The following is a 16,768-nucleotide window of genomic DNA, read 5'->3' as shown; positions in this document are numbered from 1 at the left end:
CGTCACCGGAACCCCCTCGGTGTTTGTTTTTGTTGTTCTTCGGTTAGTTGACAGTTTAAGACACGCCTACTTCCCCGGAAGTGACGTTGTTTAAATGTCTTAGAGTGTTTTTTTTCGTCTTCTTTCTTCTTTATTGTGTATATTATCTTCGGTCTTTAAATAATATAATATAATATAATATAATATAATATAATATAATATAATATAATATAATATAATATAATATATATACAGTGCTGCTTGAAAGTTTGTGAACCCTTTAGAATTTGCTCTATTTCTGCATAAATATGACCTAAAACGTGATCTATCTATCTATCTATCTATCTATCTATCTATCTATCTATCTATCTATCTATCTAGATAGATAGATAGATAGATAGATAGATAGATAGATATTGATATACTGAACTCTGGAAATCTGTAGAAAAACTGCCTTCTGTGACTGGTGGGATTTGCTGGGTTTATAAGTTTTCATTTGCACAAAAGTAACTTCTGTTCTTGATAATGTAATTTCAATAAAATAACATTCAGCTTGACTTGTCTTGGTACTATTCATTTCTCCGGTATTATAAACAGTTGGGAGAGGATAGGATGGGTAGTAGGATTTTATTTTTCAAAGGAGGGTATGACAGAATGACAATGCCTGACAATGCAGCATAACAAGATAACTTTAACATTTGCAGATCTACGGTAGACATTAATGCACTTTCATCCAACACAAGAAAGTCAGCAAACTGTATCATTGTTTATGGTTGCATTGGAAATACATTTCTGCTTAAAACACAAATTTAAACAGACAGGCCAAATCCAGTCACTGAAAGTAGCAATAAATAAATAAATAATTCCAAATAGCATAAATCTGAATTTTATTTATTTGATTTTGCATGAAGTACAAAGGGGACCTGTAGATGGAAGCTATAAGGCTTTTACATTGATTTTTAATCTGGCATACAACATGAGAAGAGAAGAAGCTGGATAAACATATTTCATAATTTGATCAAACACAGAAAGATATTTATTTGTATTTGTGTTCTTCTGTTAAACTTAATTAGTCAAAGGTTCTTCTTAATTTAGAATATGATATGCAACAGAAATATTTGACAGTGGTTTTAATGGAGTAGAATAGGCCTACCACATGCTGCCACCAGATGGCAGTCAAACATATACTATGGTTTACATCACTTTTTGTGTTCTTATTAACTCTACATTTAACAAGACCAGTTTTCAGTTGTGTGCAGCCAGCGGGATCAGTTGATTGTCCTCTCTTTTATTACTATGGCAAAAATGTAATAGATTACCTTATATGTGGAGACTCAAATTTCAAATTCAAATTCAAATTTGCTTTATTGGCATAAATGTCACAACAACAATATTGCTAAAGCATAAAGAGTAACTGAAACAAAATAGCATTAACATAACATTAAGGTTCACATATATTAATTATGTATATATTATATATATGTATCTCTCTATCTATCTATCTCTCTATATTTAATGTTTTACATCACCTTATTGAATGTTTTACATTGTAGGAGGAAGTGCATCTCTGTCTCAACCTCACCTGTCGAACGGTGACCAATTATTCTGTTTTCTTTCGGTTGCCATGATTTTTTTGTGTCGTCCTTTTTTCGATTGCCAGTTTGTGGTCACTGAGCCTCTATTTACTGTCTCTGTATGATATGGTTTTCAAGAAGTCTGTCATGAAAATCTGTTGCAGTGTGTTTGTGTTATTGCCAACTCACAAAACAGGGGCAGAGATTTTCAGGGCTTTAAATGATTACATGAGGGGCAATTTAAACTTTTCACTCACTGCTTTATTCACAGGGAAATGCTTGCCAGTCGTAAGTTGTCATCCAGCCTTAACAGCTTACTGAGTGATCTGATCAAAGTTGTAAATCAAGACAAATCACATGCTATATAGGCCTACCAGTCTGACATAACTTGCCACTGTCATGGAAAACATGAAACTATGGCAGAGGAGGGTTAAGCGGGGGGTGTCTTTGACCTGTTTCACAGTTTGTCACAGTGCTTGGAAGAAAAGTTCAAACATGTCAGAGCTGGTGCATGATCACTTCAGTGGCTCTCAGATGAGTTTGACCACTATACCCTTACAGACAATGACCATAAATGTAAGAAAATACAGATTCAAATTAAGAATTTCAAGCAATAATCAGGTGAACCAGCTGTCCAGAAGAGACCAGCGTTTTTTCTACAAGCTATAAAAGGAAATTATGTCACCAGCCTGCAGACATCTTGAGAGGACTCTCATAACTGACCTGGTAACTGTTACAGTTAGGCTAATCTCATGTTGTTATTTCGGTGCTTGGATTAGCCTAACACGTGAAATCATGCTACATATGCTGCATAAATTAGTGGGAAGTTGAAATTCATAAATTAAGAGTTAAGTTTTTTTTTTTGTACTAAGGGTATTCAACAATATAAACATGGTGTGGCACGTGGTGTGAGAGTCAGAAAAGGAAATCATTCCAGAAAGAACGAGCAAAATGAGAAGGGACTAGGGGGGGGGGGGCGTTGCCAAACACTCCTAATCCAGAGTGATCCTGTGAGTCAGCCTCAGACCAGAGCCAGATTAAACTACCACTTCTTCACTGCCTGTAGGACAGAAAGAACATAAACAGAAGCAGAGGAGTCCAAAACAAGCTGTTGGATACTTAAGTCTTGTAAATAACAAAAGTTAATTTCTCCTTTTGCGTCTATTGGATTATCAAAAATTGGACAACAGCTGGCGACATGGCGCTCCTGAGGTCAGGCTGGTTGTGGAGACAGAGTGAGTTTTTTACAGCATAAAGGGGGGAATAATAGGTTTGTTATGATAAGAAGCATAAACTCAAGTTCTGATTTACTTGAACTTGTGCTCAAATGATGAATTGATTAGCTGACCAACAGAAAAGTTAGTGGTAACAATGTTTATCATCAATTATTCTTAATGACCAAAAGCATTTGTCTATCATTATTGACTTAGATTTTAAAATAAGCAATCGGAAGGTGAAAACCTTGGGCTCTGGGAATTTGTGAGGGACATTTGTCCTTATTTCTGACATTTTGTAGACTTAAGAAACCCAAAAAACAATAGATTAATTGAGGATGTAAATAATCATAGTATTGAAGCTTTAATCTGAACTGATAAAAAAAAAGCCTGAACACTACCTTTAACTGAAATAGTACATTAAATACAACACAAATAAATGATCGGAATTATATTTTTCTGTCTAGGTGATGAAAGCATGTCACCAAAATAAACTTTTCAATGGTTTCTGGGATTTTTTGTAAAGTTAAAACGTATGGATCAAATTATCTTAAACACATATTTAGCATTTCTGTACTGTGACTTCTTTTAAGATCATAACGGCTGATATATTAGCCCAACCAATTTATCAGTCTAGCTCTGAAATGTGCTACTCTTTGTGTCATTTTAAGATGTTTCCACACGCAGTATATTATTTTAATATAACATAAAATCCTCACCAGAAGACCATCATTAAATATACATTGAGAGGGGGTTTTGTCCTCTGAGGACAAACATGATTTGTTTTCAACCATGAACATTTTCTAGAAAGTGAAAACTGTACCTGTTATGAAACTCTAACCTTATAATCCCATTAATTGTCCATGGCCAGGTCTTTAAGTGGCTTATGAAGGCTAGTCAATGGGGATGTATCTACTGGAAAAGTCTACAGCGATGCTAGCAGCTCTGTGTGGTTGTGCTGTGAGTGAAATGCTAACATCAGCATGCTAACATGCTGACAATGACAATGCTAGCATGTTGATGTTGTGTAATGTTTGCCATGCTCACCATGCCAACATTTGCAGATAACACAAAGACATTTCAGTTTGGACCAACTGACTGAAACACAACTACAAAAGAAACACAAAAAGTTCAAACTGATAATGGGCTTACTGTAGAAGGATGTTTAATTAATGAACACTCTTTGAGATTGCTTTTAGCTTAGCTTATTGAAATAGGGTGACACAATGCAATTTAACTTGTCCCTTTGTCCTGTAACCCTCACACCTAAATGACTGATAACTGTAACATATGCCTTTTCTCTAGCTTGTGTCCTAAAACGCTGGAAGTTAAATTGGTGTGACCTTTGGATAGACGGGAGTCTTTGCTTCTACAAGACTGACAGCAGGCGAGAGTTGGAGCACCGCGTCAGCCTCAAGACAACATGTATAGATGTGCGGTCTGGCCTGGAATGTGGAGGTACAACACAGTGCCATTTAGCCTTTTTGCTGGGTCCATTTATAGGGAACAGGGATCACTCAAACCCACAGACTTTCATCTGCACTAAACAATGTTTTTATATCAATAATAGATCAAATGACAATGTCCTAATGTGCAGGGTGTCCCTGGTAGTGATGAATCCAAAGAAAGTTATCACCAATTCTATAGTTCCTCTCAGATCTACAGAGTGTTTTAGCCTCTTTCAGCTCATTGTTTTGGTGTTCTGGCCTGCAAACCCTTATCAAACCTGTTTTCAGCAGCAGTAGGCTGGAGAGAAAAGGCTCTGATGAAGTCACTGAACGCTACCTGCCCAGTACCAAACAGCCAAAGTTAGAAACTTGCTTAAGAGCCAGACATTTAGCTTAGCAGCTTAAGAGCCAGACATTTTTCTCAGAAGTTGGTGGACACCAAAACAGAGCTTAAAGGAGAGGAACTATTGGACTTGTATTTGTGAGGTGGCCAAAAACATGACTCTACTGGCTCCAAATGGCAAAAAAACCCAATTAATACAACTTTAAATTTAGAGTACTTCCATGTAGTGAAAAACTTGTACTGTACTGTAACATGTTCAACTCCTTTAACTTGGCTGCAGGTGTGACTCCACCAGAGAGCAATCCAAGGGAGAATCTCATTGTGGTTCAGCTTGCAGATGGCTCAACAGTCAACCTGTGTGCCAACAGTGAGGATGAATCTATGTAGGTATTCTCCCTTCACTTGTGGCTGCTCAACCTCCCTTCGCTAGCTGTCCATCAATTCTTCTTTCCTTTTCATTTCTTTGTCAGAGCGTGGAAAATGACTCTGCTAGAGACCAGGAGAAACCCGGTGAGTGATCCATACTGTCTAAGAGCTGACACACAGTCAGTTCATTCTCAGTTGTATGTTGCATTTCCGCTCTGGTGCTCAAGGCTTTCTTTCTGTACTGTAGGTGTTCACATATGACCCATATGATGACTCCTACCAGGCCATCCCCCTTAACAGCTATCAGACTGTCTACATCGCACCTGGAGCAGGACCAGGTATGTATAGTGATGTTGGAGCCTGCACTTGAACTGATTCGGTACTGTTCTGACCAGATTCTGCTTTCACACAGGTTTCTAGCATTATTATTATATTATTATATCATTTTATAGGCTGATCCAGTATCTTTACACTCAATATATTTAAAGTTGACTACTAAATAAGTAAAGGATTCAGTGTTTTTCCTCACCAGACAGTGTGGGCTTATAAGCAGCATTCAGACCTTCATGTTGGGAAAAAAGTACAACTGCACAAATAAAATATGAAAAATCCAAATATTTAAATCATTTTAGAGATTTTTTATTCAATTTATCTGCTTCGGAGGAACTTGGACTTATTCATAACATCAGTATTTGCAAATTCCTGGCTACAACCCTGGTAGTGAGTAGACTACAGTCTGGCAGTTCTATTACAAAGGAACTTTTTGAAAGCTTTTGCAAACAACAGAAAATCTGGATACAACAATCGTCTACCTCAATGGTATTAGAAATAATCAAATATGCAGAAAACTCATGGATTAAACAAATAGGCAATGACCAACAACCAAGACACCACGGCAGATGCTACATGCATAAATACATTAATGAAATGCAATTAATAGAACATTAACGAGGGAGAAAGTGTGTAGGCCCCTCGCCTCTTGCTGCTAGATCTTATGTTATCTCCCAGTATACCTTACTGATAATGTGACGATGCAGGCATGCATAATGTAATAATCCAGTCGAATGCAATGGAAAAAAAAATTTTCCTCCTCAGACCACCACATTTACATTTTCTTATGCGGCATGTTTGACAAACATTCCTCTTTCTTTCCACTCATTTTTAACTCACCTGCTGAATGCGTAGCTTAATTAGATTGTGGGAGTGGTCGATTTGGGGCAGTTGGCCTGCTCATCCTAAATTGAGCAACCTTTTTTTTTACTATTCTAAGGTACAACAATAATAGTAATCTGTATCATAGTTTAATTTATTTGTATTGAGTCACCTGTGGCAGGAACAAGTTGATAAACCTTCTCTGCAAATGAGCCCCATAGCAGCAATTCAGTCCAAGCTAAATGTGAGAGGCCTACTATAGTCTGATTTGTACATATGAGTCCTTTGAAAACAGCTGAAAACATTTCTGTGTGACATTTCAACCTGTTTTGTGTGAAACAAGATCTGGAGGATTTCTGAGCTGCCTGGTGACCTATAGACAATAATGTTCACAGTAGGCCTACAAGTCCAGCTGGGGACCTTTGTTACTTGTCATGCCCCCCTTCTCTTTCTCTCTTCTTGTTTTTTCTCTGGACTCAACTGTAATATCTAACAAATGTACAAAATGTCCAGAAAATACTGTACTTTTAAAAATCTAAAATACTTTAAGGCATCTTTGTGGAAATAAAACCTGGATGATGGTGTAAATATTACGCATCTTTGTCAACAATTTAAATTGTGCAGCATGACACAGATTTTCAAAACTGCATTTTAGAACCTTATTTGTGATGTTCATCTGCTGTATGTGAATGTTTAACTGCCTGAGAAGTATTATGTAATGGATTTGTGGCATGGCCCTATTACCATGACCATTTAGGGGCAAAGTCTAGCTTTGGGCCCCTATCGACTTCCTGGTTCCCAGGTTTGCTGTGTTTAATTGGTTTGTGGTAATTGTATTATAATATGCAAATATGTGTCATGTAAGCACATTGAAGCTAGATCTTGACACAGGATCCCTCTATAAGACAGGATAACAGGATTTATAGATTAATAAAAACACAGGAGCCACTTTATAATTTCAGTTTATACTCAGTGTACAGTCCACCACATTTGATGTAGGACTCAAAGGTGGAGGAGACTGTTTCAGAGTAGCATTTTGCTGCCCTCTGGTATTCAGAGTTGACAACTATGAGTTCCTCCTGTGTAATTTGTCAAACGTGGATCAGCCAACAAGTTGACCGTGAACATTAAATGTGTCTCTCCTCTGTGTTTTCTCTAAGGTACCCACCAGGTGGTTGTTCAAAGGGACCCGTATGATACAGTGGCAGAACATCTAGCACTGGGATTACTGACAGGCTTGGCAGCAGGGGCAGCCATGCGATCCTTCCTCTGGATGCCCTTCTTTTTCTGCTGAGATGATCATAACTGACATTACAACACTGCACACTGTCTGTCCCCACAGACAGGGAGCATGACACCAGACGAGCATGTGTAGAATGGCTTTCTCTAGGTCAGCCTCCCAAAACCCCCTCATCTTTTGTATCATCTGTTTTCTTATCTGCTGTAACAAGCAGCTGGTCTTTTGGTTGTTCAGTTTTTTTTCATATGTGCAATTTTGCACATAAAATGTACAAATCTGTTATGTTCTTCCTGCTTACAACACACTCGGTTTACTCATGAGCATTTGCAACAGGAGGTCAATTTTGTATCTGAATGTTCTTTTATCTGCTGCCTGAATTTTACAAATTACAAAGCTTAAGAAAACTTGTAGTTTGTAAAGTATGTAGTCAGTACTAGATAATAAATGGATGTATTAAAATATAATTAAGGGTGATCTTAAGTTATTGTCTGGTTGCATACAAACAAACCATACCAATTTTTTAACTACATTGCTCTAGTTTGAACAAAAAAATCCTTTTTCTGGAGCTTTCAACCATGTTACAGAGCTTGCTCTGTTGTCACAGAGATGGATCTGTTGACGTGCAAACTCAATAGCTGTTACGATTTCATCCATAGCACTTTGAGGACCTCTCATCCATGTTAACTTAAAAGTTAATCATGCAAAACAAGCTCCCTCTGCTGATAAAGATCATGTCATATGGCATGAAGCTCAAGAAAAAGCTAGTAAGTGTACCTTGAGATGGAGCTGTTATGTCAAACTATTATTTCCGAGACGAAGAATGAACTTTGGTGGTTAAGGTTTAAGCCTACCCAGACTATAAGTTATAAAAATGCTTAGATGAAAACAGCTACAAAGCTCAGTTTAAATAGATCCATCTCCATGGTAACCAAGCAAGCTCCATCCACTGATAAAGACCATGAGTTGGGGTCAAAAGATACAGAAAAAGCTAGTAAATAGACATTAAAAAATTGTTTTTTGTCAAACTGCGTTTTCCACAGTGACAATGACCTTTTTGTATTAATACAGAACCAAACCACAGAGACATTTGAAAGTGGAAATACAGTGAATAAGCTGCATTTTTGTTTTTATTAGTCGTTTATATCCAAAAAGTATGTCAACTCTGTACCAACGTGTTCTGATTAGTAGCAAAGGTGTTTTCTTCTCATACTAATGATGATGCAATCACCTCGAAATCACCTCAAGAGACAGAGAAGACATGAACTGTGAAAAATGTTATCTTACATTATTTGCATGATCCAGTGTATAATTTTGTGTAATGGTTAAGAAAAACTGAAACTACAGTAACTTAAATTAATGTAATTTAAGGAAGCATATCCCAGCTGTCCCTTATAACCAGTATTACTGAACAATTCTTGCAGAACCTGAAACCAAGGAAACAGGAAACTTCATTCTTTTCTTATATAAAAAAAAAGGATTCGTAGCCTCATCATACCAAGTTGACGCCATTAGGGGATCACTGGTCTGCTGAGATAGGCCAGTGTAAAGTTTTGCTTTAGACTAGTCTAATGTGAGTGAAACAGCTTGAGAACGTTTGGTTACATTGTAACCTTGGTTCTCTGAGTAAGAGACTATCTCTCCACTCCGTTACATATTGCATATGTACGGGGATGATCCCCCTGCTGTCAAGGTACATGGATACTTCTTTAAGGCACCAGCTTGCCCGGTCACGCCCCACAGCTTACCTATAAAGCACCTGTGCTGGCGTGTAATCACTGATAGTTTGATCGAAACGTGTCTCCGAGCGGCCTCAAGCTGGAGACATAGTCTCTCACTCAGAGAACAAAGGTTACAACGTAACCAAACGTTCTCTATCGTATCGAGACTATCTCTCCACTCTGTTACATATTCCATATGTACAGGGTAACTCTTTAAGACACCCTGTGAGGAGACAGTGCAGCCCACAAGCCCAAAACACCGATATGTGACAAACGAACTATTTACAAATGTACACTATTCACACACCAACCACGTCAAGGCCCCACAAGACGCAGAGGCCAAACATGTGGACATAGCAGCCACTCAAATCAGCCCGCAAGACGCAAAGCTGACGTAGGGAGACAAACAAAAGAGGCCCAGCCGGCTACAGAGGAAGCAGACCCAGCACCTGTTCCCTGAAGCGGCAGGGAGGCTGCCCGTAGACAGATGCTTAGCTACAATTTATGCAGGTAAGCGGACGACAAGCTGCAACTCGCACACTGTCCTTCACTTCTCACGCACTTTCAGAAAACAGACACTACACCTTGACTCAGGTGGAGATCAAACAATAAGTGATTACACACCAGCACAGGTGCTTTATAGGTGAACTGTGGGGCTTGACTGGGCCACCTGGTGTGTTTTAAAGAAGTATCCACGTACCTTGACAGCAGGGGGATCATCGCCGTATATATGGAATATGTAACGGAGTGGAGAGATAGTCCCGATATGATAGAGAACAGACAAAGTAATTTTAAGATGAATACGTCAGCAGCCCTATTACAGTAATATCTCAGAAGCTCTGTGTTTCCAAGGTAAAAATTACTGTGGCACCATTGTTTATCCCATAAAACTTTCTTTACATCCCTCAAAACAATGAGCCTGCCCACCATATGTTGGAACAATTTCTGATGTCTTTTAAAAGCTTTTCTGATTACCTTTGACAATTGTATTGACTATACATCATTTAAACACTTGACTGTGATAGCTACTTCTAATAAATTATTGCTGCTATTGCTACAGTTCATTGTCTGGTAAAGTGGACTTATAACTGCTAAACTGTACAAGAAGGGAAAAAAATTCTGCAAAAGGGAAGAGAGTGGAGTACCTTAAAGGAAAATTCTGGTATTTCTCAACTGAGTCTTGCTGCTGGTTGCCCCATAAGTAAAACCCTATGCAGGCTATAGCTAATCCAGGGGGCTAATTTTGTCTTGTCTTTCAGTTGAATTTAAACTGAAATTATTTCTGTAAAATTTAAGTTTATTTTGGAAAGCTTTAGGAGGTCCGTACTGCTTGCTTCAATATACTGTACACAGTTTTGCTTGAGTTGTATGTTTGTAACTGAGGAGTCAAGTGCAAAGTTAGCCATAGCCATTAGTCAGAATGGCCATAATTATGAGAACTGTTGGAAAATACCATCATTTTTCTTTCAAGCACTTGTTGGTTTGCCATGTGTTTCAGTCTTAAGTTACAATGCTGAACTACACGTTGAATCTAAGTTTAAGTCAAGGTCGTTTCTTGTGAAACCACACCTTGTTCTTGATCATAAAGCCAAACTTCCATTCAAAGTTAGTCTTTCACTGTAGAAGTGTAGTGCAGTGTAGAAGCTCAAGTAGCTCCAGCGTTTTGTTGCTCCTCATGTCTCTTGGCTCTGTCATTTCATGATTTTCAAAAAGCTTTTTCCTCTAAACTCTTCTGTGGCATACGCAAAAGGGGTCACTTTATCATTCCCTGCTTCAATAACAAGCCCTGCAAGACGACAGACCCAGCTCCTGATAGTAATCTGCTCCTTGCCTATTGGCATGATTGGTATGTCAGAAAATGTAGTGATCCCAAAGCTTGCCTACAGTGATGTCAATCCAGGGGCAGCCATTTTACATGTACCTATTTCACTAGAATTTTAAATCTCACAACGGCTTATTTGGCAAGAACAGGAACTCAAATTATTCTCCAATATGTCTTCCAGTTAAATATGGGTGTCTCACATTGTCTTTACAAAAATAGTGATCACTTTCAGAAAGCGCTGATTAATCGTAATTTCCCCTACTTTTACTCCTCCTTACATGTGACTAATCTCTGAGCATGTCTGTTCACTTGCCCTTTAGCCTTCACTCTGTCATCTCCTAACTTTCCCTCTGCCTGAAGTTTCCGGATCAGATCGTGGGGACCCTTCCCTATCAGAGCTGACGGGTGCCTGTAGGAGCCTCCCAGGCGGTCCCACAGAGTGAAGTATTGGCCATAATTGAAGTCGAAGAAGAGGTGGTGGTCAGTGTGGTGAGCTGAGCCATTGATGACACTTGTCAGACCGCTGGGGACACGGTAGTCGCCGTCGTGGATAGAAATAGTCCAGATGTTGACGAAAATGTACAGGGCCAAGTAGAGCACCTTGTGGAGGGGGAAGAGGAAGGGGTAGATGTGGTATGGGAGTCCCTGCATGAAGCCATCTACTGGATGAAAGGCATGGCTGGCAAAGGGGGTGGGGATCTTCCATAAGTGGTGTGGTTTGTGAAACAGCTGTTGGAGACAAGTGAATAGAAAAAAAGAAAACAGAAAATGACACATTTTATATGCTCTATATCTGTGATTTGTGTTGACACTACTTTTTAAACAGCATTAACCCTCCCAAATCCCAAAAAAGTCTATTTGTTCATAAGAATTTTACCTCTAATTGAGGTGTAATTGTCTAACTGAGATCAAACATAAGTAACTATGTAGGATAACAAACCGTTGATTTATATGTCTGTGAGGAATTTTTCAAGCAAAGTAAAGAAATATATACAGTATTTGTCCATACATAGAAAAAAATAACATGTAAAATGTGAAATATTTACTCAAAATATACTCAAACTGGCTTTATTCAAATGTGGAAGCCCTGTTTGTGGAGAAGACAAGTCTTACTGCTTCAACACATTTCTACATTTTGGGTTTTTAATAATCTCGGAAGAAAAGAAAAAAAAAACATTTAAGGTAAAAAAATAGTTGATTTTGCAATAAATATTATTTTTACACATACAGCAGTGGTGTTTGTGGGGGCCCAAACAAGGAGGAAGTAAAGCTAATGTCATCAAAAACAGGGTTAAATAGGGGAGAGTAGCATTGATACATCAACTGGGCTAATATTATTGTCTGCTATTATTTTAATACAGATTTATTGGTATTGGCAAACATGTCAGCTGAGCACTGAAAACAAGAAATTGCAGAAATGAAAACCTGGAAAAGGAGGTTTATGAGAAAATACTTTTTGAAAATTGGGTGAACTGATCCTTTACATATTAGGAATAGCTTATTGTAGATATTACGATATTAAAAGAGAGAAAAATAGTATCAGACTGATACTATTGTATTGGGAGATAAGTGATTTAGAGCCATGTCTATTTTTCAGCAATTACTGTATCAAATTAATGAAGTGTTAAAATGCATTAGAAAGCCACCTCATGACTTATAATGAAAAACCGCGATTGAACTCACCTTATAAATAAGCTTATGATGTAGGAAGCGATGAATCCAGTAGATACACATGTCAGTGAAAAACAGGAAGGAGATCATACTCAGGAAGAGCCCAGGCCAACCTGCAAGCACACATGCCATGTCACCACTAAGAAATTTTCATGTTCAGGTCTAAGCCTGATGACACATGACAAGATAACAGAGCAACTGAGAGCTGGTGAGGACATTCTTTAACTCACCCAGCGGAGATTCATCGACCCTGTCGTACAGTTTGCTGTATCCTCTAACTTCAGCGAAAAACAAGGCCACTGTAGGGATGCTGATCCAGGGCAACGAGGTCATCGCATATTTGATCTCCCTCTTAACCTGATTCTAAATAGGAGAGAAGAAATATAGACATTTAAATATATATTCACTTTATTACTGCAGCAATCATAGAATAGAAGATAGAAGATATAGGCCTTATACCTCTAAGAAGTGCGGGTGTTTCATCAGATTGTGGTCGAAGATGAAGAAGTAGCTGATGGCTCCCAGGCCCAAGTACAGGACCGCAGCCCCGAGGTTCGTCAGCACCAGCAGGCTGATGATCTGCCGCAGTGCCCCGTCCTCAGGCCACGACGCAGGGTACACATACGGCGTGAGGACATAATAGTCAGCAACGTTCAGCACAAGATCCATGGTTAAATCTGTAGAGTGTCGGACAGAGAGAGAAACTAATCTGACATTCGAACATCACAGTAGGACACATTATAAAAAGATACTATGTACACTACATTTCCCAGAAGCCCCTTTGCTTCCTGGCACTTCTTGTATGAATCCTTCCAGACGTGTTTTTGGTAAAGTTCAACATAGGAGCCCTTCAATTTGAGACATGTACTATAAGACTTCTGTGAAATAGGTGCAATTCATTGTCATTATTATTATTAGTTTACAAAACATTTTATTAATATTTTATGGACATTTTATTATTCCACTCTAACACTTTTAATAAGCTTTGAAATAGAGCTGCAATAATTTATCGATTAGTTGACTGAAAGAAAAATTAATCAGAAACTATTTTGATAATCAATTAATCATTTTGAGTCATTTTTTAAGCAAAATGCCAAACATTGGATGGTTCAAGCATCTCATGTGTGATAAATTGCTTCTTTTCATTTTTTTTTTTACTTTATAGTAAACTGAATATTTCTGAGTTTTGGACTGTCGGATAGACAAAACAAGACATGTGATGACGTTAAATTGTGACTGGCATTTTTAGAAGTTTTCGGATGTTTTATAGATTGACTGATTAATTGATTAATCAAAAAAAATAATCAATATATTAATCTATTAGGAAGATCATTGTTAGTTGCAGGCCTTTTTTGAAGTGATGTGTTGTTGTAAAGTGATTCTTTGTTCACATTCAATAAGAATAGAAGAAGCAAACAGCAAAAAGTAGTGGCATTGGTATGGTATATGTATCGCAGCTGGCCTCAGCATTAAGCAGTTTACATCCAATATGAAGGTCAATTTCTCACACTTCAAACCTTAAAACAACTACAATTCAACTATTTATAATCAAATAATAAACTACTGACAAGACCTCAGAGTGGGACAGCAGTATTTTATGAGCTGATTCCAGTATTTTAAACTCAGTATCTTTCAATAGTTATAGGCCAACAATAAATCCAAATAAAAAGGTGTCCATATTTGCCTTTCACCATTATCAAAAATCCAAATAAAAATTAAAGTTAATATCTTCTTTTGAGTTTTTTTCTGATCAAAAATTTCTGAGGCGGCTAGGAAACAACATTGGGGGACTTTGATCTCTGTATATCTAAAATCCTAACACTTTCAATAGGCCAATGACAAAACTCTTAGTAGTAACATAATGTCTTTCTTGTTGTTAATATTTGATAGTAGTTGTTATGTATAGACACACACACACAAAGTATTTAAATATTACTCTGAACATTCATACGCACGATTTCTCTGTCCAATATGACTACGAGTAGTGACCCTCCTCTAACATATGTTGCGTTTTTTGTTTCCCTAGACAGTGAATGGAGGTTTGTGTATTGTATGTTTTAAGTATGCTGTTTTTTTAAATTAATGAGATGATGGACCCTGACTGGACCTCTGGATCTGGCCCTCTGACCCAGATCTCCAGATCCACATCCTGACTGATTTCTATCACGCTACATTAGATTTCTGCATTTTTTTTTTAAATATAATTACATCAAATTAAACATGAGGTGACACATCTTGTATGCACATTAGATAATCTGAAGGTTTTTTTTTCAAACCATACATTTAATTCATTAATTCTGCGTAAACACGTAGGAAATGAGGTGTACACTTTTATGTAACTGTTACTATCTAACACACCGTTATGTGTAACAACGTCGCAAAAAAAGTCCATATTTTGTTGCATTAACAGACACAAAAAGCTGCATTACAAGGTTATATTAGAGAGCAACATCATATTAGTCACATAAAGTTATCTGTAATTTTAAAAGGCACTTTACCTTTCGTATGTTGTTCGCCTTCCGGAACAACAGTGGAGGGATCTGTACTAAACTAAAGGCAGGCGAGCAACCAATCAGCGCTGACTTACCTGTTATGTCATACAAAGCGCATCCAATGAGCGCGTAGTATCTCATCACGGTACGTTTGTTATGATATCCTATTGGCCAATTGGAGGATCTGATCATGGGGCTAGGGGAACAGCGTTACTGTGGCTATAGAGGGTGCAGCTGTTGAAACGCCCCCAAATGTTGCTACATATCCAGATGGATGCTTCATAATCAGCGCCAGAAGTATTCAGATCCTTCACTTCAGTAAAAGTACCAATAAAGAAAGAAATGTAAAAAAAAAAATACTCCATTACAAATAAGTCCTGCATGAAAAATCCTACCACAGTAAAAGTACATAAGTATTCTCAGCTTGATGAAGTTAAAGTATTGCAGTAAAAGTAGTGGTTTGGTCCCTCTGACTGATATATTATTATATATGACATCATTAGATTATTAATACTGAAGCATCAGTGTTAGAGCAGCATGTTACTGTTGTAGCTGCTGGAGGTGGAGCTAGTTTGAACTACTTTATATACAGTTAGCTAGTTTAGTCCAGTGGTTCCCAAACCTAGGGGTCGAGTCCCTCTAAAGGGTCAGCAGATAAATCTGAGGGGTCATGAGATGATTAATGGGAGAGGAAAGAAGAAAAAACAAAGTTCTGATACACAAATCTGTTTTCAGTTTTTGGACTTTTTCTCTAATCTTTGATTTTTGGTGAAATATTGGATAATTTGAACATTTATTGAAATGAAAGCATGTGAGAAGTTTAGAGGGAAAAATCACTATTTGGTAGAGCTGTTAACAACTCATAGACATCTGAAATGTGACCCCGACTACACACTGCTTTTTGTAAGACGTCAAAAGCCAAAAAGGTTGGAAACCACTGGTTTCATCTTCAACAATGTGTTGTATTTTAAAAGCTTGTTATATTATCCATTGTGTCAAATCTTCATATGAAGAGTAACTAAAGCTGTCAAATAAATGTAGTGGAGTAGAAAGTACAATATTTCTCTCTGAAATGTAGCGGAGTGGAAGTATAAAGCAGCATCAAATGGAAATACCCAAGTAAAGTACAAGTACTTGTAAATTGTAGTGAAGTACAGTACTTGAGTAAAAGTACATACCAGTCCAGACCAGTCAAATCAGCAAGTCTTAATACCTACTGCAGTGGGACAAACAGATACAAACAGACATTCTTACTTGTACAGAGACCATGACACTAAACTCCCTTTAAAAACATATGAATTTAAAATTGTCTGCTTCTCAACTACATGTATTGACATAGCAGAAAATAACGTCACAGGTCACACTAATCTTTGGCATTATTTACACAATAAACTTTGCTTCATACCATAACAATTACATAATGTATTATAGCAAAGCGAAATTTTGAAATTAACCTATTCTCAATTAATGCTGAACTTCACAGAACAGAATACTTAATTGAAACAGAGTTCTGTAAATGATGTATTACAGCAAATTAGCAAGGCACAAATATTTTTGCAATATTCTTAAAATGATTGGTGTGGAGGATGACTGGTAATGACTGGTTCAGCACAAATGTATTACTGAAAGTACTATTTTTGCTGCCCAAATATGCAATACAGTTAACCAGTAGGCCCGTATTATTAGACTATTTCAGTTGTGAGATTCTGCCATCATTAACATTTATGCTCTCCTGCCAGTCTTTCACTG

General features: G+C 37.6%; 3 protein-coding genes across 4 annotated transcripts in view; 1 reads left to right on the top strand and 2 right to left on the bottom strand.

Moving 5' to 3' along the window:
- tecta (tectorin alpha) overlaps window positions 1-85 on the bottom strand; it is a 52,016-nt gene extending 51,931 nt beyond the window's left edge. For both annotated transcript variants that reach the window (XM_042431542.1, XM_042431539.1), the window contains exon 1: window positions 1-85. The gene's annotated coding sequence lies outside the window, so the exon portion shown is untranslated.
- Window positions 86-2,433: 2,348 nt separating this feature from the next.
- plekhb1 (pleckstrin homology domain containing B1) lies at window positions 2,434-10,174 on the top strand. The gene is made up of 6 exons (XM_042432270.1): window positions 2,434-2,788; window positions 4,073-4,225; window positions 4,839-4,941; window positions 5,029-5,068; window positions 5,172-5,262; window positions 7,237-10,174. The coding sequence occupies exons 1-6, from the start codon at window positions 2,752-2,754 to the stop codon at window positions 7,368-7,370; spliced, it is 558 nt and encodes a 185-aa protein (XP_042288204.1). The 5' UTR covers window positions 2,434-2,751; the 3' UTR covers window positions 7,371-10,174.
- sc5d (sterol-C5-desaturase) lies at window positions 8,403-15,072 on the bottom strand. The gene is made up of 5 exons (XM_042432269.1): window positions 15,026-15,072; window positions 12,987-13,204; window positions 12,758-12,890; window positions 12,540-12,640; window positions 8,403-11,585 (listed from the first exon to the last, which is right to left on the bottom strand). Exons 2-5 carry the CDS (start codon window positions 13,194-13,196, stop codon window positions 11,121-11,123), a joined length of 909 nt encoding a protein of 302 aa, XP_042288203.1. The 5' UTR covers window positions 13,197-13,204; window positions 15,026-15,072; the 3' UTR covers window positions 8,403-11,120.
- Window positions 15,073-16,768: the final 1,696 nt, after the last annotated feature.

Source organism: Thunnus maccoyii, chromosome 13 (genome assembly GCF_910596095.1).
Source record: "Thunnus maccoyii chromosome 13, fThuMac1.1, whole genome shotgun sequence".
Classification (NCBI taxonomy): Eukaryota; Metazoa; Chordata; class Actinopteri; order Scombriformes; family Scombridae; genus Thunnus; species Thunnus maccoyii.
The sequence above is the reverse complement of the archived record's forward strand: the minus strand, read 5'-3'. Positions and strand labels throughout refer to the sequence as shown.

Excerpts from the sequence above, each read along its gene's own strand:
- plekhb1 (XM_042432270.1), top strand. The coding sequence starts at position 2,752 with ATGGCGCTCCTGAGGTCAGGCTGGTTGTGGAGACAGA. Across the intron at positions 5,069-5,171 it reads TAGAGACCAGGAGAAACCCG|GTGTTCACATATGACCCATA; the intron begins GTGAGTGATCCA and ends TCTGTACTGTAG. Across the intron at positions 5,263-7,236 it reads CGCACCTGGAGCAGGACCAG|GTACCCACCAGGTGGTTGTT; the intron begins GTATGTATAGTG and ends GTTTTCTCTAAG.
- sc5d (XM_042432269.1), bottom strand. The coding sequence starts at position 13,196 with ATGGATCTTGTGCTGAACGTTGCTGACTATTATGTCCTCACGCCGTAT. Across the intron at positions 12,641-12,757 it reads GGTCGATGAATCTCCGCTGG|GTTGGCCTGGGCTCTTCCTG; the intron begins GTGAGTTAAAGA and ends GTGTGCTTGCAG. Across the intron at positions 11,586-12,539 it reads ATCATAAGCTTATTTATAAG|CTGTTTCACAAACCACACCA; the intron begins GTGAGTTCAATC and ends TGTCTCCAACAG.